General features: G+C 33.9%; 2 protein-coding genes across 2 annotated transcripts; both read right to left on the bottom strand.

Moving 5' to 3' along the window:
• Positions 1-610: 610 nt before the first annotated feature.
• LOC109055626 (nuclear receptor subfamily 0 group B member 2-like) lies at positions 611-2527 on the bottom strand. The gene is made up of 2 exons (XM_019072856.2): positions 1926-2527; positions 611-1188 (listed from the first exon to the last, which is right to left on the bottom strand). Exons 1-2 carry the CDS (start codon positions 2437-2439, stop codon positions 944-946), a joined length of 759 nt encoding a protein of 252 aa, XP_018928401.2. The 5' UTR covers positions 2440-2527; the 3' UTR covers positions 611-943.
• Positions 2528-7970: 5443 nt separating this feature from the next.
• On the bottom strand, positions 7971-19791 carry LOC109091547 (polyadenylate-binding protein 1A). Its single transcript, XM_042773292.1, has 15 exons — positions 19275-19791; positions 17787-17980; positions 17599-17714; positions 17214-17353; positions 15556-15650; positions 15349-15486; positions 15177-15272; positions 13736-14008; positions 11246-11336; positions 11055-11165; positions 10821-10969; positions 9463-9547; positions 8600-8730; positions 8356-8451; positions 7971-8277 (listed from the first exon to the last, which is right to left on the bottom strand). The coding sequence occupies exons 1-14, from the start codon at positions 19465-19467 to the stop codon at positions 8362-8364; spliced, it is 1902 nt and encodes a 633-aa protein (XP_042629226.1). The 5' UTR covers positions 19468-19791; the 3' UTR covers positions 7971-8277; positions 8356-8361.
• Between the last annotated feature and the right edge of the window lie 364 nt (positions 19792-20155).

The raw sequence follows: 20155 nt of genomic DNA, 5'->3' as shown, positions 1-20155 counted from the left end.
ATTATGCAATTTGGACTTCTTTTAGAAATAAACCCGTGACATTGACAAAGCATGAGGATGTGTTTGCGATGCTTTGACACAGCAAGCGCGGCTAAGGTTGGAAAGAAATACTAGGTTACTAATTACTGAATATCACGTAACGCAAAAAAAAAAAAGAAGCTTATTTTGGCAATTCTAGTGGGTCATTTGTGCACAGGATGCATATATACTGCAGAAATACTATGAATATTCAGGTGTAGTTCATCACAATAACTATAAACATGTTCCACTAACATTTCACTAATGCACTTTTTTAACACTAGATCTATTGTTTCAGCATTTCAAACTGAAAAATGCAGAAAGTTTTTTTTAAGTTTTTTTTTTTTTTCTTTCAGTAAAGTAAATTTGATTTGCCTTGATCTTTGCTTTGATAATGACGTTTACACATTTTAAAATTTAATTTAAATGTCCAAATACTTTTTTGGGATTGATGTACATTGGTTAAATTGTTTTAGGACTTCTCTTGTATGCACAGAAACATCATTATGAGAATTGTTTTAATTCTAAAATTAGTATAGTATTTATAAAACTGGTTTAGAAGTACGAGACAAACACACAAGTCACACCAAAATGTGAAAAAAATAGATTTAAATGCAGTATATTTATGAACATACAAATGTTTTCCTTTAACTTTCTCACTGAGACAATACATGAACCTCCCACAGGTGCAAAAAAAAGGGCAATAATCAGTAAATCACAAACTTGTGACCTAAATACCATTACAAAGGTGCAGTAATTTCATTAAACTGTGTAAACAATAAAGATGTGCTAAAGTCTGTAACTTGTCAAATATATCAGACGTGACCCTTTTCATCCAGCGCTCGCACCTCAGTTTTCCCATGAACACTGGAGAAAATAATGCGCTATGGAAAGTTCGACTTCAAGCAGTCCGTGAGTCTTTGGGTCAGTACCTCGTGAAAACCATGTCGATCAACAAGTCCAGCAGATCTGCCTGACCGATGACCGGCCGAAAGAAGAGCTCTGTGATGAGGCTCGGAGTGATGGTCTTTAATGTGGATGCGGTGAGGAGGATACGAGCAAATCGCCCTCGATCATCTGGATGAAGAGGCACAAGGACCTCCTTGAGAGCGTGCTGAGCTTCATACTGCAGACCCTCGATGAACAGAGATGCCTTCAGACCCGGCACATCTGCAGATGGAAAATAATGGGTGAGTGCATTGTAAAATCTACGGCTAAACACAATAATTTAGGATAAAAAATGACAGATAAATAAAAATAGATGAATGAATGATGCAATGATGCATTTATATAGATAGATAGAAATTTTAAATACATTATTTAAATGAATGTTTAATTATATATAATTTTTAATAACGAAATTAAAATGGCAATTATTTTAAATTAAATATATTTTAATCAAATAAAATTACAATGCATTATAAGTAATTATTTAAATAAATAATTATTTATTACATTATAGATAAATGTATTTTTTAAAGTTACATTTTAAAATAATTAAATCATTTAATATAATTAAATATATATCAAATTAAATTACAAATACATTATTTATATATAATTTTTTTTTCAATAAATAATAATTTAATTACTAAATGTTATAAAAATTATAGTAATTTATACATTTAAATAATTTAAATTATAACTTTTGACAAAATAATTTTAAAGAATTAAATCTATTTTAATAAACTTAAGTTAGAAATACACTGTTTATAAAATATTATTTATTTATATAAATATCATTTTTATGTAATATTTTAACTATATATCAAGATATTTTATTTTAATTTTTTTATGTAATACATTTTTATGTTTTATGTAATATTTTTTAACTATATATCATTTAGATATAAATTAGCATCTAAATATGTTACTGTGCAACACCATGTTGGTTCTGAAGAACGTACCTGGATTGAATATCACGGTGCCTTTCAGATAAGCGTACTCCTTGGGGCTTAAATCCAGACTCCAGAACTTCTTGAGGCAGGCTTTGAGTGTCTGCACTCCGGCCAGCGTGGGCTGCTCTGGATCGGAGCTCGGCGTCTCTCGGCCGTTGAGCAGGATTCTCTTCAGCATGCTGGGCGCCGGAGAGTCGTGCACCTCGAAGCGAACCCGGTCCTGAGCCAGACCCAGAATGAAGAGCGGCGCCCAGCAGTTCTGCAGCAGAGACAGCTGGTCTTTTGGTGGCAGCTGCTGGAACGCCGGCAAACTCTTCATGAAGTGCACGGTCTTCACCAGCACGTCTGAAGCCACCTGACACGTCTCGCCGGGAGTCTTCAGACAAACCGTCCTGCGTTTCTCGCAGTGGCACGTCTGAGAGACCCGCTTGTAGTTCGGCTCGTTCGTAGTCGACCCGCCTCGGCTGAGGATGTTGAAGAGGATAGCGTTCGACTGTCCGATACCGTCGCATTCACAATCCATGTTGTCACCAAATACGCGCTATCTTCTAGAACTCAAACCTCATGTAGACTGAAGCTGTGAGAGACTCGCATCTGTCACTGAAACGGCTCCTATTTATAACAAGCATTCGTGTGGCTGAACTCCTGAACCTTGACCTGTCAATCTACATCTGCTCTGCTGTGAACAAAACACCGGTTTAGCAATTGGGTAAATGGAGATAAGACAGTTCAGTGGCTGGGATATACTGGAGGTGAGGCAATATTATCTCTGCTGGAGTCATTACACCAGGCCGTACCAAGCGACCAAGGACTCCTCAAGTACTCATTATATGGCCCCTATCATTACAGACGAACCTGTGAGCCTATAAACCTACAAACAGACGAATCCAGGACAGTAAAAGGTGAATGACCCTTGAGGACGGGAAGGATGACGTTACTTCATCAGCTCAAATTAGAGCAGACGTTAAAAAGAAAGTTCACCCAAAAATTCAGAAAATGTCCTATTTCAAAAAACCATCATGTCGTGACAAAGCTAAATGTCTGTGTGGTTTTTGTCCCCCAGTGTTGTTCAAAATATTGTGTTCCATGGAAGAAAGTAAATCATACAGGTTTGAAACAGGAGTAAATGATAAAAATTAACATTTTTGGGGGAGAACTATCCTGTGAAGATGCATTTATTTAACCTGTTAACTGTTAACTCATAAAATATTAAAATTTAAATGTTTACATTTCATGTTTTCATTTTTTTCTACTAACTTTGTAACTTCTAGAATAATCTGCCAAGTGTCTTCAGACCAAGCTCCAGTCTTCTCTCTAGAGTAGCCTATATAATATTTTCAGTGTTTTGATTTTTATTTTCGGGTCTTTGCTCAAAAAGCGGAACTGACAGTCAAACGGGTTAAAAATATAATTTAACAGAGAAAATCCGAAGCCTGAAAGTATGTGACTGAAGTGTATTTACATAATAAAGATTTCTAACAGAGAAAATCCGAAGCCTGAAAGTATGTGACTGAAGTGTATTTACATAATAAATTTTTTGAAGTTGTTTTGAATATGTTTTTGTACCAGCAGGTGTTTTTTTATTTATTTTTTTGTCTGTTTGCAAGAGTTTGTTTTGTTATGTTTATTTATTGATATTTATTGTAATTAATTTTTTAAATATTTATTTTTCATTGGTGTTTCATTAATATTGCCAGGTGTACCGTAAAAAAATTAAAATATGTAAAAAATATTTAAATATATATATATATATATATATATATATATATATATATATATATATATATATATATATATATACATACACACACACACACACATTTTTGGGCACATTTTTAATTGTAGCTAAATAAACCTAATTATTGGAGTATGTTTTAACATTTTAAATACTTCAAAATTTTACTTTTAATTCAATGTGTTATTTGCTGTTTCTTTGTAATTTATTTAGCAATTTCTTAGTGAAAATTGCTTCTAAGACTTAATCTACTCCGATAATACCTTCTGGTCTTGTTTGCCTTTTACTGTTTTCAGACTTTCAGCAGGAAACAAATAGTCTGTTAATTTATCTAAAGAAAATCAGTCAGATAAATTGACATTTGACTGACTGAAAAACTGAAGCAATCAAACTCTTGAATCATATGTAAATTAATGCACAAACAAGGTTGTAATGTGATCAACGAAACTGAGTATACTTTAGCAGACGATTAATCAACGCCATAAAACATTCATCAACCAGAATCAATTCAGAATTTAAAACAAGTGTTTTCCGCCACAGAGCGTTTAGCACTTTCTTGATGTTCTGTTACGTCATGATCATGTGCGGCTTTATTATCTCGGCAGTGCCTAGCACAGAGAACTTAACCAGATAAGCTAATTACTATATTGCATTCAATCAAATCAACAAGTAGCTACTTGTGTAATTCCACTTATATTTCCATTATGAATATTATGTTCTCCGATGACACTAACACAGGAAATAGTTTCATCATATTTGTTGTTAACATTAATTATTCTTTAGGTTTTATAACGAATGTGAAATGATCTGCAGTATGGCAGAAACAACACTGGATAATCCATACACTCTCTATATAACTGTCATAGTCATTTACTTGTGCAATTCAGAGGAATGTCAGATTTATTCCACCTTATTCTGGATGATGATGTTGTTTTTCTACGGTTCATAGTGAACATGCACTTCATCGTGATCTGAACGTCTCGGGTGGAAAGAGTCTAGATCGCGCGGAACAGTGTCTGAATCATAGCTGATTGAATGACGGGTTGTAAATGCGTTTGATAAGCCCGAGTTTATTGAAGGTCGAGACAGTCTGAGACAGACACTGAGGACACCACCTTATCACCAACACGACAGTAAAAGAGAAAAAAAAAATAACTCGTGCCAGACAAACGAAACGATAAAACAAATGCTGCTGCCGCAAATCACCATTTCTACTCATTTTAGAAATGACTAAATGTTTAATATCATGCATGCTGTGATAATGAGCTCATGATAATCGAATATGAAGTGTTGGTTTTCATAGTGCATGTTCTTTAAATTGTATTTTGACTTTTATTATTTGAAACATAAACTTATTTCATTTTGTTCAGTTTCTCAGAAAACGAAACTTCTCGTGTCATTTTGCATCTCCAGTAAATCCATCTTGATTTCAGGACATTTGGATTGGAAAGCGAGACAAAAATACTGCATGATGTTGTAGTTTTGTTTTTTGCAATACATGCAACATTACATGCCACTTTCTGCTCTTAAATAGTGCTTAAATTGTGTAAGCAAACCTATATATATATATATATATATATATATCTATATATATATATATATATATATATATATATATATAATACTTTATCAGTAGAAAATTATGTGTTCCTTAAGGTCCTAAAAAGTACACCGTGTGGATGTGTTTCAGGTGTGTTTGATTAGGGACACGTCCAACATGTGCAGTGTTGGTGGAACTCCAGGAACAGGGTGAGAAAACTGCTGTAAACAACACGAAAAAGCCACGAAAAATCCAATTTGCAATCCAAAATCCATGAAATGATAAATAGGTCTAGGCATCGCCCTACAAAAACATCTAACCGGAACACGTTCTAACTTTATCTACAAAGGTTTCCAAATCATTAAGGTCTTCTACAACTTGCACGGGCAACTGAATGATTTTATCTCATCAGATTATTTCGCTGGCCGTGCAAGTTGCTGTTTAGGCTTGGATCTCATTGGTAAATCAATGGCAAAACATTGCAAAACTATTCAAACATGTTGACAAGAATGATGCGTGTGTGTGTGTGTGTGTGCAGATGTGAATTCATTTATGTATTGTAAACTCTTGATATTTTGTATATTAATTTTGAAAGGTGGGTTTGTTTTATGACTGTTTGAAAGACTACATTTAACCACTTTGACTTTAAAAGTGTATTGGCAGCATAAACTCACACTTAAATTCAAATGTGACATTTACTGAATGTTTTCCAGCAGCCTTAACTCAAAACTACAACAGAACAAGAGATTTAACATCGAATAAACATAGTTACAAGATCTCATTCAGCATAAACTCACACTTATATTGAATTTACACTATTATTATTATTATTATTATTTTCAATTTATTTTTGTACTGCACCCACTGATGGCCTTCATATTCCACTCTAGTCTTATCAACAGGACGTGAGTCATGTTTCTCAATGACAGCATCGCGAATCTATTTATATTTCTGCTTTTATGACGGTCATAAGATGACTGAGCTGTAAAGTTGAAGGCCAGGTTAAGATCGTTTAGTTTTCTTTCGGTTGGTGCACCCGATTAACCTGTTTTCCTAAGATGAGTAACTATCAGGTTTTCACTTAAAGGCCTGATAACCCCAAAGAGCAAGATATCGATGATTTTGCTCAATTATGTCGAGTTTTAACGAACACCGCCGGGTTACGAATAACAAGAACGCAATTCGATCCGCCTCAGCATTCAGACACACGCCGGATTCTGACCTAAAGTTTACATTAACCTTCAGAAACATAAAAACAGACGTGTTTTCAGCTTAGTACGAGTAAATGTTTCCAACTCACCAAATAAGATGCGTGATGATGCGGAAGTCAAGGTTTTAAGATCTGACTGAATACAGTTAAACACGCGCTTGCAGTTCGCGCCAAAAAACTGAACGCGGATCCTAACGGTCGCCTCGACTTATATTTCGTCTAATTAATTATATATATATTTTTTTTTAAATATAAATATAATTTGTCTGTGTGCTTCGTCTTTTCATAACATTTTAAACGTGTCCTATATGATGAAATTTTAAAAAATTAATTTTAATTTCGAGTGACCCTCCTACAGTACTGCTGCTGTAATATTATTTGTGATGTATGTGTATGTCAATCATTGTTGTGTAAGATTTATATATAAATTTGGTTTTTCGACATAAAACGTACACATTATATAAAAACAATATAGCAGAAATAGGAAATGTTACTTATATTTAAAAGTACTTAATTAGGTCACTTTTGTTATTCCAAGATTACACTTGATCCCAAGACACCAAATCTATAGACCAAAAAAATATGCATTTTCATCTTATTTTACTGCTGCCGCCATCTAGTGTACCTATATAGAGTCATCAAGAACTCAGACTTACAGGTCTTGACAGAAATTAAAGCCAGATTAAGTATTTAGCCTACATATGTGTTGAATTCGCAGTTTACAGTAACATGCACTTAATACTGACAGAAAACAGTAAGACTTTATATTTTTTGTTTGGATGCAATACTTTAAATACTTGTTATTTTAATGATTTGAAACCTGACAATGTCCTCTTTAAAATAATCAAGTAGCTATACTTCAATTAAAAAAAAAAAAAAAAAAAAAAAAAAAAATTAACCATAACATCATATTTTCATATCTTTCATCTAAAGCATTCATGTGCTGCTAGTAATAGTGCCATTTATATATGTGCACATGAATAGGATACCATATTAAAAAAAAAAAAAAATTTTGGGAGTAAATAGTATAGACGCTTATTCAAAAATGTAATGAAGTAGAAAGTAAAAGTTGCTAGTATCTTCAGTAAAACTAGAGTATCCAGAAAGATACTCCAGTACAGTAACTAATTACATTTACACCTCTGTTAACTTGTAACCAACAACCTTAAAAGAGGCATTTAACTTCAGTCATCAGTACTAGGCATCCGAGAATCGCTTCTCCTTTGATCATGTGTCAGATGTCATTACTCCATCTCATGACTGAAGACATTAAACACGTTAGGAACGCCCCGATCTCACCTTCAGGGCATTAACCCAGAGATCCTCAATCACTCAGTGAAGCTTGCACAGCACGGAAGCGTTCTAACTGTGACGACAGCATGTCAACATGCAGGTTTATCAGCATTCAGTACGGCCTGCTCACACATCTGTACACAGTTTCCGAGAAACCAACACGCAGCTCTTTTAAAATAATGAATTCAGCTGCTTTAATGTGTCTGAAGGATTCCAGCACGACACGTAACTGGGTCAAACTGATCAATAATAATAAAACACACACGAACGATGATAAATGTTTAAAGTTTTATTAATCCAATGTACTTTTCCAAATGTTCAGCTATCAACTGACAACCAGCATTCATTAAGAGGAATAAAAAGAAAGGAATGTTTTGGAATTTTCAAAATTAAAAGTTTTCTATTTTTTTGTATTTTTTTTTTTAAAAATATAATCAAGGTCAAGATTTAGTCTCAACCTGGCAAACCATGTCACCGTGTTGTTTTTTTTCTGTTCGAGTTTCTGATTTTTCGATATTTATTTATTTTTTATTTTTTTTTAAACGTGTGCCTCGTGGTGAAGACAGGGCCAAAGAGAACCATTCTGGAAAAAAGGAAGAAAAAAAGTCAAGCAGAGAGAAAGAGCATAATATAATCAAGCTGTGAAGGGTTCTCCTCGCACCTGGTGTTAGACGGCCGGCACGGCGGTGCTGGGGCCGGTCTTCTGCGCAGCTTCTTTGGCCTGATGAGCCTGCAGCACCGCCACCGCTTCATCCACCTGGAATTAAAATAACAATTAAATACATGATCGGAAACAGACATCCTTGACATTTCATTACACTATCACCTGAAGTGGTGAGATAATGACATCACTGCTATCAGGAAAAATCCAGTAACTAGGCGGAGCGTCCCCCACGAGCACTGACCTTTGACCTCAGAGACTCCGGAGACTCCAGCATGTGCAGCAGCTCAGAGTTGTCGATCTCCAGCAGCATTCCGGTGATCTTTCCAGCCAGACTGGGATGCATGTTCTGGATGAGCGGGAACAGACGCTCACCTGTCGCAGAAGAGACCATGTATGAGATATTGAGAAATTTTATTTTATATTATTTTATTTTATTTATTTTTTATTTTATTTTATTTTATTTTATTTTATTTTTTTTATTCATTCATTCTACATACATTAAAATATATAATTTACAAATTTAAAAAAAATTCTAAATGAGTAAAACATAGGTATATTGTATAATTAAATTATACAAAAATAAATCCCATTTAAAACTAAATTTACCAGTTATTTTAAATGCATAGAATTTGAATTTTAAAATGAGAAATTGCACATTAAATGCAAGTGCACTTGAAAAAAATCAAGTCAAAATTTGGTTGAAATAATGTTCCACTCATTCATTTATGTAAAAAAAAAAAAAAAAAAAATACACCTTCTGACCTACACCAACTAAATTAAATATAAATAATAAATTTAATAAAAATATATATATATATATATAGAGAGAGAGAGAGAAGCGAGGAGAGAGAGAGAGAGAGAGGAGAGGAGAGGAGAGAGAGAGAGAGAGAGAAGAGAGAGAGAGAGCGAGAGAGAGAGGAGCGAGCGCGAGAGAGAGAGAGAGAGAGAGAGCGCGAGAGAGAGAGCGAGAGAGAGCTGACAAATTGGTAAAATCTACAGTTTTGAAGGATAATGGTAAAGATTTAAAATGGCAATTAAAATTTTAGGGCCATTAGGAAAAAAAAAAAGAAAAGCAGCAAAACAGGAAGTAGAGGATAAACTCACCCAGCATCTGCTTCTGTTCTTGTGGAGGGGCGGCCGCCAACATGGACGCCGTCAGAGGCTCCTGACCCTGAACGTGGACAGCAGGCTGAACGGAGAGTCAAATATATAAACATTAGGAAACACGAGCAAACATGCTCCGAGACATTCGTCTGCAATAATATAATCATGCAGTTGAGATTTGCTACTTTGTATCTGCATGATTATATTGCAAAATGTATACATCACTTTATTCATGCAAATGAAGTTGCACAGTTATATATCCAACTTTATGTAAAGAGCTGGACGATAAGTTACATTTTGCGACTAAAATTCAGGCACTTTACATGTATGCATGTGGATATACAGTACAGGTCAAAAGTTTGGAAACATTACTATTTTTAATGTTTTTGAGTTACATTTTTCTTCTGCTCATCAAGGCTGCATTTATTTGATTAAAAATACAGAAAAAAACAGTAATATTGTGAAATATTATTACAATATAAAATAATGGTTTCTATTTTAATATCCTTTAAAAAATAATTTATTTCTGTGATGCAAAGCTGAATTTTCAGCATCATTACTCCAGCCTTCAGTGTCACATGTCACAGTGTCACATGTAACATCCAGTCTATCACATGATCATTAGATCATTCTAATATACTGATTTATTATGAGTGTTGGAAACAGTTCTGCTGTCTAATATATTTGATGAATAAAAGGTTAAAAAGAACTGCATTTATTCAAAAAAAAAAAAAATTCTAATAATATATATTCTAATAATATATTTTCTTTACTATCACTTTTTTTCAATTTAACACATCCTTGCTGAATAAAAGTATTGATTTTATTTAAAAAAAAAGAAAGAAAAAAAATTACTGACCAGTAGTCTATATTGTTATTAAAAAATATTTATATTTTAAAAACATAGCTTTTTTTTTTTTTTTTTTTTTACTTTTTATTCATCAAAGTATCGTCGTAAAAAAGTATAACATGTTCTGAAAAATATAAAGCAGCAGAACTGTTTCCAACTTTGATAATGAATCATCATATTAGAATGATTTCTAAAGGATCATGTGATAATGATCCTAAAATTCAGCTTTGCATCACAGAAATAAATGATAATTTAAAGTATAATAAATGTAAAAACAATTATTTTAAGTTGTAATAATATATCACAATATTACTGATTTTTTCTGTATTTTTGATCAAATAAATGCAGGCTTGATGAGCAGAAGAAACTTCTTTCAAAAACATTAAAATAGTAATGTTTCCAAACTTTTGACCTGTACTGTATATCAAACTCATTTTGTGATGTGCATGTTCTCGTTTTCTCAAGTTATTTTAAACTGCAACCATAAACAGCAAAAACATGTTGGTACCTGCTGCATGGGCACCTGTGGCTGAGTGGGCATGTGCTGCTGCGGGTTGCGGACTCCAGGTGCGTACTTGTACTGCGGCACTCCTCTCACCTGAGACGCCCCTGTGGCGGCCCCTGCGGCGCTGGGGCGAGGACCCATGGCCTGAGACGCTGTGGGGACACAGAGCACATCGGGATCAGTGAGCGGTGGAGGAATACGCTCGCTGCACGTGTCAACACCAGGCTCGTAGCTCACCCATGCGCTGGGGCGCGATCACCCGCGGGACCTGGGAGGCGGGACGCACGGCGCCGAAGGCTTGAGGACGGGGCCCCGAGGGTCTGACGGCGTTCGGCATGCCCTGGAAATCTGGAACGCAAATGAGAAGCAAAGCAGTGAAGCGAAGAGCTGTGTGAGGCACTGGAGGGAATGTGGGCGGAGCTACTCACGCTGAGGGCGGACCCCCTGAGTGGCCCAGCGAGGACTGGGGCGGAGCTGAGCGAGCTGACTGGTGGGATAGTAAGCAGCACGATTCTGAGCCTGTCAATCACACACAAGAGAGGAAGTAAAAACCAAGTAAAAACATACTTCCACAGGCAAAACACAGCTCAACTGTCTAATGCAACTTCAAATTTAAGGAACGAATTGATGCGAACATTAATAAGTCTATATATTTTCCAAGTGCAATGTCTAAGAAGAACACAGGTTGTATTAGCAGCACTTCAAAGTTTGAAAATACAACTTTTAATGGAGACTTTACCACCTCTGCTTGACTGATGTCTCAGAAGCAGGACTTTTATTTTGACAGCCAGCATCTGAACGCTGTCGTGTCTTCGGTTTACTAAACTGAAGCCGCTAAACCAAACGTGTGTATAAAAGTATGATAGAATTTGCTTTATTAACATCAGCAAAGACACGTTTAAACATGTCACTATTCAGGGATCTTTCTGTTGCTCAATGCAATAAATTCACAAAAAGCAGTTGTGAAATCGTTGTGGAGGAATCCTACGCACTCAAAATTCCCAATCAGGTGGATTCTGACAGCAAATATCCCCCTGAACAATGAGGAGAGCACACCTTTAAATGTGACAGTTTCATTTTTTTCCAAATTCCATTTTTTCCCCCGTTTTAATTTTTCTGGATTCTGTTTTAATTTCTCAACTCCTCCTTAATAAATTACATTTTAATCAAAATGAATGTCTAATTAACTAAATCATGAAACTTGTACATTTTCACATCAATTTATTAAAAGTTTAACAAAAATGACATGTTTAGGGCCCTATGAAATCACCATATTTTTTTATCGTTACCAAATTCTGTGTTTTCGCATGTCTAATTTTTTAAATGCATAAAACAACTTAATTTGTTTGTTTTTTTCTTAAAGTGGCCTTATGAATTTTTTTTTCCTCAGAAATTCTGTTGTGGTTTATTTAAATTTTTCTGGTTATCAAATGAAGGCATACATTTTCATTTATCTTTTAATTATTACAAATTTAGTCAATTTTCATTTTTTGGCAAACAAAAGGGATTTACTATTAAAATTAAAACATGGAAGAAATGTTGTGTGATTATTCCTTAAAAAATAATGTTTGTTTAATTCTAGTAGTAGTAGTTTATGTACATTCTACTGAAAAATATTAATAGACACAATGTCTTCAAATTAAACCGGACTTTTATTTTGACGGGTTGCCGTGAATATCTTTACAGTTCTGTGTGTGTGATCTGATGCTAGTCTTACTCAAATCAAACGGTCAAATGCTCATGAAGTGAGTCTCAGAGCAGTTCTGGTGACGATGTTCATGTGTTTACGTCCTCGTTTAGGGAGTCGACAGACGCTGAGAACACCGCGAGCGTCACGCGTGCTTCAGTGTGTGTGTAGTAAAGGAAACCGTGCATCTGCACCACGCAGAACATGCAGGATTCATATTTAAATAGACCTTTGAGGCTTAATATTTACAGATACTAGTCCATATCACGATTTAAGTGTAAAGACCTACTTTTGATTAAACCTTTTTGGACATTTTTGTCCTTTTCAGTTTAGTTTTTTTTTTTTTTATAATTTTGCCTGTGTTATTACCAACTGCACATATTTTACCACAAGTGTGTATTTTTATTTGAATTTTACTATTTCACCCTCATTTTGTTAAATAAATCTATTCTGCACTAGGTACACATATAGTTCCTCTCAGGACCTTAAAGACAAAAACATCCCCATTAAAACTGCTATTTTTAACCACAGTGCCATTTAACGGTAAAATGATGCTATTTTTGTTAATAGGCTTCCATTCTCTTGGCAAAGCTTCAAAATTTAAATTTGTACTATTTTTTTACCAGATGGTGCCATTTTTTTCAGGTTTGGCCTATGAAGCAAATACTCGCTTTATTCCTGTTTTCTGCTTCTGCACATTATAGAGCCACTTGGATAATTAATGCAGCTAAGCTTGTGTGGGTGTGTTGGTACAGAGAAAATACAAAAAAAAATGTGTGTGTTTGTGATTTTTGTGTGTGAGAGGCTATAATGTATTGTGTAATGTCAAATCCAACCACTGTGTGCACCAGCGGAGTTGTGCTGCCCTCTAAAGGGGAAGATTTGATACTGCGCCCAAACAAACTCTTACTGAAAGCTCATCTGTCGAGATATCAACCTCAAATTCGGAACACAACTCGTTTAGATTTTCTTGCAGCTTTAGAGTTCAACATGTTTTATAAATTATATATTTTATATAAAATACTGTTCATAACTCATTTTCATAAACCTCTAATTTTTCTGGGTTTACTTTTTAAACCTTTTTTCACTTGACATGGATATTTTAGTCCACCTATGTGTAACTTTTAATTGACGCACAAGGGTTAATTTGACAAATTCCGTGACATTCCGCATTAAACTGTGAAGACTGGATTGTGCATCATCTGTGTAAATCACAGGGGCGTCCTCTGACCTGTGGAATAGCGGCCATGAAGTATCCTGAAGGTGGCGCTGGCTGGTAGGGGTTGAGGACGGGGTTTGGCACGGCTCTGACGCTGGCCATCATCTGCATGTACTGACTGGTGAGGTGCGCCTGACGCTCCTCCTTCCTCTGAGCCAGAGCCACGTACAGCGGCTTGGTGGCCACGATACGCCCGTTCATCTCCGTCACGGCTTTAGTGGCTTCTTCAGGAGACGAGAAGCAGACGAAGCCGAAGCCCCTGCTGCGGCCGCCTTCCATCATCACCTGAACAACACACGCTGCAGTTTAACACAATCCTCTCAGACACACTCATGTCTTTCCTTCAGTAACAGATCAGCTGATGCTGTAAACAAGACGGGGAACCAAACATTTATATACAATTCCTATTGATTTACATAATGAATCATCACACTATTTTATAGATATATTATTCATATAACAGTATCGTACATTAATTTTAAAGGTTAAAATTGTTAAAAAGCCTGCACTATTATATTCAATTGTCATTTATTTATAAATATTTACACTTTTTTTTTTGTTGATAAATTTTTTTAATTTTATTTGTATTTTTTTATATAAATATTGTTTTTATATTTTAATATGAAAGATTAAAATGTAGTATATTATTATTTTTTATTATTATAATGTTATATAATCATTTAGAAATAACTCATTTAATTTTAGACATTTTTTATATAGTATTTATTTATATTGTATGTGTGTTTTATTTTTATATATTTTTTATTTATTTTTTATTTGTGTTTTTATATATACATGTATATATACACACACACATACAATATAAATAAATACTATATAAAAATACTATAAAAAAATACTAAAATATACTATATAAAAAATACTAGTTTATATAAAAAAATACTTAAATTTTATATAAATACTATATAAAAATACAATAAAAAAATATATATATATATATATATATATATATATTTTTTTTTTTTTTTTTTTTTTTTTAAAAAATACTATATAATTATATATTTTTTTTTAAACAGTATAATAAAAAATAATTAATATATTTTTTTTAATATTTTTATTATATTTTTTTTTTTAATTTATATTTTTTATATTTTTAATGTTTATAAATATTTTATTGAATATAAAACATTTAAATTGTGCACAGGCAAGTTTTATACTTATTTGTTGAAATATAAACATTCGTCGTAATAAAAACTAGTTTTTATGATTGATTTATTTATGGTTTTTTTTTTATTTGATTTGTTTGATTTTCTTGATTTGATTGATTTATTTTGATTTTTGTGTTTATTTTTTTGGCAAGCGTGTTGCAAATAATGTTTAGTGCAATTAATCATGCATCAGCAGGAAAAGGAGTACAGGCTAACAGATCGATCTCAGGATTTAAGAATTGATGTGAGTTCATTAAAATGAATCAGTCCTAGCTAGTTCGTACCTTAGCGCTGGTGATGGTGCCGAATGGAGAGAACTCTTTACGCAGGCGCTCATCATCGAGTCCATCGTCCAGATTTTTCACGTAGAGATTGACTCCCTGTTGAAAGAAAGAATTAAAGTTGACGTACAGCCCCGGACGACCCTTGACCTCCCTCACCAGCGGCTCAGGTCACCTGGTAGCGAGTCATGCGGTCCTGCTTCATCTGCTCAAACTTGCGCTTGAGCTCCGTCTGGCGCTCTCCCTTCTTCTGAGCGCGACCCACGTACACCTGCTTCCCGTTCAGCTCTTTCCCGTTCATCTCATCCACGGCCTGCGCAGCAGAGGAAGCACGTCAGGTGAGCACACAAACCACACCGAGGCCAAACGCCCCGCTCCTCACCTTCTGGGCGTCCTCGTGCCTCTCGAAGCTGACGAAGCCAAAGCCTCGAGATTTACCGCCGTCGTCGGTCATGACTCGAATACTGAGCGCTGGACCTGCGACCACACACACACACACACACACACGTCAGATTCATGTGACCGGATCAAAACACACACACACAACCGCTCAAAAAGTTTGGGTTCAGAACGATTTTAAATTTTTTACAGGAGTGTCTTCTGCTCATCAAGGCTGCATTTATTTGATTAAAAATACAGGAAAAAACATAATATTGTGAAATATTATTACCATTTAAAATAACTATTCTATTTTAATATGCATTAAACTGTAATTTATTTCTGTGATGTGCAGCTGTATTTTCAGCATCATTACTCCAGTCTTCAGTGTCACATGATCTTCAGAAATCATAATAATATGATGATTTATTATTGTAATAACATTTTGCAAGATTACAGTTATTTTCTGTATTTTTGATCAAATAAATGCAGTCTTGACGGGGCTCCAGTGTGCCACTGCTCTCGAGTGTTAGTCTGGAGCCCCGTCAAGGCTGCATTTATTTGATCAAAAATACAGAAAATAACTGTGGAGCAGATTTGGTAGATCATTTAATCAAAAGAAAGTCACTATTGTTTTGCATTAATATGTTCAATGTTCAAGTCTTGTTTGTTGTTTATACAGATTTGACAGTAAAGCACTAAGCTTGAGTTAAGATGCATACAAAAAGTACTTTTTATATACAGAAAATGTATATATTCCACTCTTATTAAATGTACCATTACTCTTTTATCATACGGAGCTGACCAACTTCAGTGATTGTGTGTGATTTAGTAGCACACTGAAGAAAAGTGTAAAAAAAGTGAAATAAAATTCTGACAAAATCTGATTAATTGAAGATTTGATATTTTATAATAGTGATTTTATCATTTCAAAATATAGAGAAAAAGCATAAATGAATGACTAATAAGCCAGTAAGTGCTCCTCTGCTGCTGTCTACTGGTTTATAATTATGATTTGATGTATTTTTTCAATTTTACATAAGTGTTTGTTTACAAAGTAGGCTGTGTTTTGTTCATCCCATGTTTATTTGTTCAGCGCTAAAGAGTCGGGCAACGAGGTGGTCGCGCCAGTGAGACCGCTCACAAACATTAGTCGCACCGGCAGAAAAAAAGTGTCGCTAAATGCAGTCTGGAGCCCTGCTCGATGAGCAGAAGAGACTTCTTTAAAAACATTACAAGCCTTACTGACCCCAAACTTCTGAACGCTAGTGTGTATAAAAAAAAAATAAAAATAAAAAATAAAACTATTTCAGCTAGTTGACAAGGCAACATTACTAATTTTAATTTAGTTTAACTAAATTAAATAAAAAAAAATATTTTGTATTAATTAATAATTAATAAATTTAAATTAAAATAAATAAAAACAACTGATTTATATATACACATTAATATATTTAAAAGTAAAAAAATTATATGTAAAATATAAACAAATATAAAACAAAAGTAATAAAATTCTATATAAAAAATAATAATAAATGTAAAAAAAATAAATAAAAGTATGTGTGTAAAAAATGCAAAAAAAAAAAAAAAAAAAAAAAAAAAAAAAAAAAAAAAAGCAAAAAAAATGCAAACAAAAAAAACCCTGTTTGCAGTAAAACTCACCAAACTTGCTGAAAACTTCCTTCAGCTTCTCGTCGTCCATATCTTCTCCGAAGTTCTTGATGTAAACGTTTGTGAACTCTTTGGCGCGGGCGCCCATCTCTGCCTCACGCTCCTTACGAGACTTGAAGCGGCCCACAAACTTCAAGATGCAGCAAGTTTTATTAGTTTTTTATTTTAAGCTGTTATTAATCAACATCAGATCATCAAATGCTACATTCATGGCAAACAAGAATAATATCTAAAAATAATAAAACAAAACAAGTTTCAATTTGATGACATCTAATAATTTCATGCTGTGTTTTCACGAACCCTGCCTGTATAAGACACACTCCTCACGCTCAGACCACACACGGTCAGGTCAAGCGGTTAAATCAAACACACTTACACTTTGCGGTCATTCAGCAACATGCCGTTCATTTTCTCAATGGCTCTTTCTGCAGCCTCGTGGGTCTCGAAGTGAACAAAGCCGTATCCTTTAGAGCCGTTCTCATCACAAACCACCTTCAGAGAGAGAACAGCAGCACTGAGCAGCAGCACACACACACACACACACACACGTCTCACCGCTCTTACCTTGCAGGACAGGATGTTGCCGAAGGCAGAGAACGTGTCGTAGAGGGCCTTGTTGTCGATGGACTTGTCCAGGTTCTTGATGAAGATGTTGCCCACGCCGCTCTTGCGCAGGGACGGGTCTCGCTGGGACCACATGATGCGGAGCGGCCGGCCCTTGATCACGTCAAAGTTCATCGTGTCCAGGGCGCGCTCGGCTGAAACAGACAACAATCATGACCGTCACTTAAAATAACAGTAACATTTATTTATATATTTATATAAATAAATATATACACACACATTATATGTATGTGTGTGTGTGTGTGTATATATATATATATATATATATAGTATATTCATGTAAAATAAGATTAAACTGTATCTAATCTATAAAATTCTAGAAAGTACAAATATGTAAAAAAAAAAAACATTATTCCCTATAATATCTAAAAATATATAAATATAAACATTTGTGTATTTTATATATATATATATATATATATATCTATATATATATATATATTTATATATATAATAGATATCTATATATATATATTTATATATATATATATATATATATATATATAGATATAACAATCCGAGATGTATAATTTAAAAATAAAAAAATAATACATTAACTTTATGTGTATAATTATGTCAAAGAAAATCTGTTCATACAATATATAATCTATAAAATTCTATAAAATATATTATATATGATATCTAAAATATAAATATAAAACTAGAACAATCTAAAAAATATATGTAAATATTTAAATATATATAAAAAAAATCCACATACATAAATATAGAATGTATATAAAAAATATAAGTCTGAAATGTCACAGAATTATAATATAAATATATATTTAAATATTTTATATTCCATATAATATCTAAAATATATACAAATGTAAACAGTTAAAAAACACATAAAAAAATACATAAATATAAAATGTAAACAAACTACAAATATATAAAACAGTCTAAAATATATAATAGGTCACATACAATTATAATATGAAACTAAAATATATAAAATTAGAAAATATACACAATGAGTAAAATATATCTTGTTTATAAATACAAATATTTATAAATTATAACAAAAATACATATATTTTTTATTTATATATATATATATATACCTATATATCATATATAATATTTTTTATTTATATATATATATATATATATATACAAATTGTACATTTTAAAATTTGTCTTTTAGGTTTTTTCATGTTGTTTACATTTGTATTAGTATATATATATATATGATATATATATATATATATATATATATGGAATATTTGTGTATTTAATATGTAAAATATATAAATAAAAATAGAACAATCTAAAATATATGAATGAAATAAAAAATACATATTAAACACAAATATATAAGATGGTCTGAAATATATAAACATATAAATGTAAATCTATAACGCCTCAGGAGTGTTATTGAGTATTAGTGAGTATTATTGAGTATTCAGACAGATGTGTGCTCACCGTCAGCGGGCTGCTGGAAGTTGACGTACGCGTAACCGAGCGAGCGGCGGGTCATCATGTCCCTGCACACCCGGATGGAGAGGATGGGCCCGGCTGGACTGAACTTCTCGTACAGCATGGCCTCGGTCACATCCGGGTGCAGATCGCCCACATACAGCGAGGCCATCGGGTAACTGGGAGCACTGGGATTCATCTTCGGGACAGCTGGAGACACGGACCTGATGGAACACACGCGCACGCGACCGGAACAGCTCGGCTTCCTCCTCGGAGACGGTTAGATACTCACTTAGAGACGGATTAAGACGCGTTCGGCGCTTCAGATCAACACGAGCGGGTTAAATCTCCTCAGAGCTGCTTCACCGAGGGCTGCGGTACGAAAAGTAGATTTTTTGTTGGTATTTTTCTTCAGTTTTGTGATTTTTTTTTTGTATTTTTGATTTTTTATATAAGACGTGTGCCGAGGTTCTGAGGCACACGCGCTCTCTCTCGCACCGCACAAGGAAGGGGGAGAGAAGCGGAAGTGCGGCTCGGATAAGAAGGCGTCCTCGCCGGATGTTGCGTGAGGTTCCTTTATATTGTTATGTAAGAGCAGAATAAGAGTCCGTACAGTTACAGAATAAGAGTGGCGCGAATGACGCAGAAAATAAAGGAGAACGTCAGGGAATGTTTGAACTGGACAAAACAGTCTGCCATGTGCATTAAATGTGATATCAATTCAATCAGAGATCGATGTGCCTCTTTATTAAACATGACTGCCTTATTCTGGAAGAGAACTAACGTAACGCACTCCTTTAATATGGAAGGCCGTTTCTACCTCGGGATAAAAAATGTAAAATATTTAGTTCCTTATTTTGTAATTTTCTCGCAATTATGAGATTTGT

The sequence above is a fragment of the Cyprinus carpio genome, chromosome A16, assembly GCF_018340385.1.
Source record: "Cyprinus carpio isolate SPL01 chromosome A16, ASM1834038v1, whole genome shotgun sequence".
NCBI classification, from domain to species: domain Eukaryota; kingdom Metazoa; phylum Chordata; class Actinopteri; order Cypriniformes; family Cyprinidae; genus Cyprinus; species Cyprinus carpio.
The sequence above is the reverse complement of the archived record's forward strand: the minus strand, read 5'-3'. Positions and strand labels throughout refer to the sequence as shown.

Excerpts from the sequence above, each read along its gene's own strand:
- LOC109055626 (XM_019072856.2), bottom strand. The coding sequence starts at position 2,439 with ATGGATTGTGAATGCGACGGTATCGGACAGTCGAACGCTATCCTCTTC. Across the intron at positions 1,189-1,925 it reads CACCGTGATATTCAATCCAG|ATGTGCCGGGTCTGAAGGCA; the intron begins GTACGTTCTTCA and ends TTCCATCTGCAG.
- LOC109091547 (XM_042773292.1), bottom strand. The coding sequence starts at position 19,467 with ATGAATCCCAGTGCTCCCAGTTACCCGATGGCCTCGCTGTATGTGGGC. Across the intron at positions 15,487-15,555 it reads GGCACGAGGACGCCCAGAAG|GCCGTGGATGAGATGAACGG; the intron begins GTGAGGAGCGGG and ends TCTGCTGCGCAG. Across the intron at positions 9,548-10,820 it reads CACAGGTGCCCATGCAGCAG|CCTGCTGTCCACGTTCAGGG; the intron begins GTACCAACATGT and ends CTCTCCGTTCAG.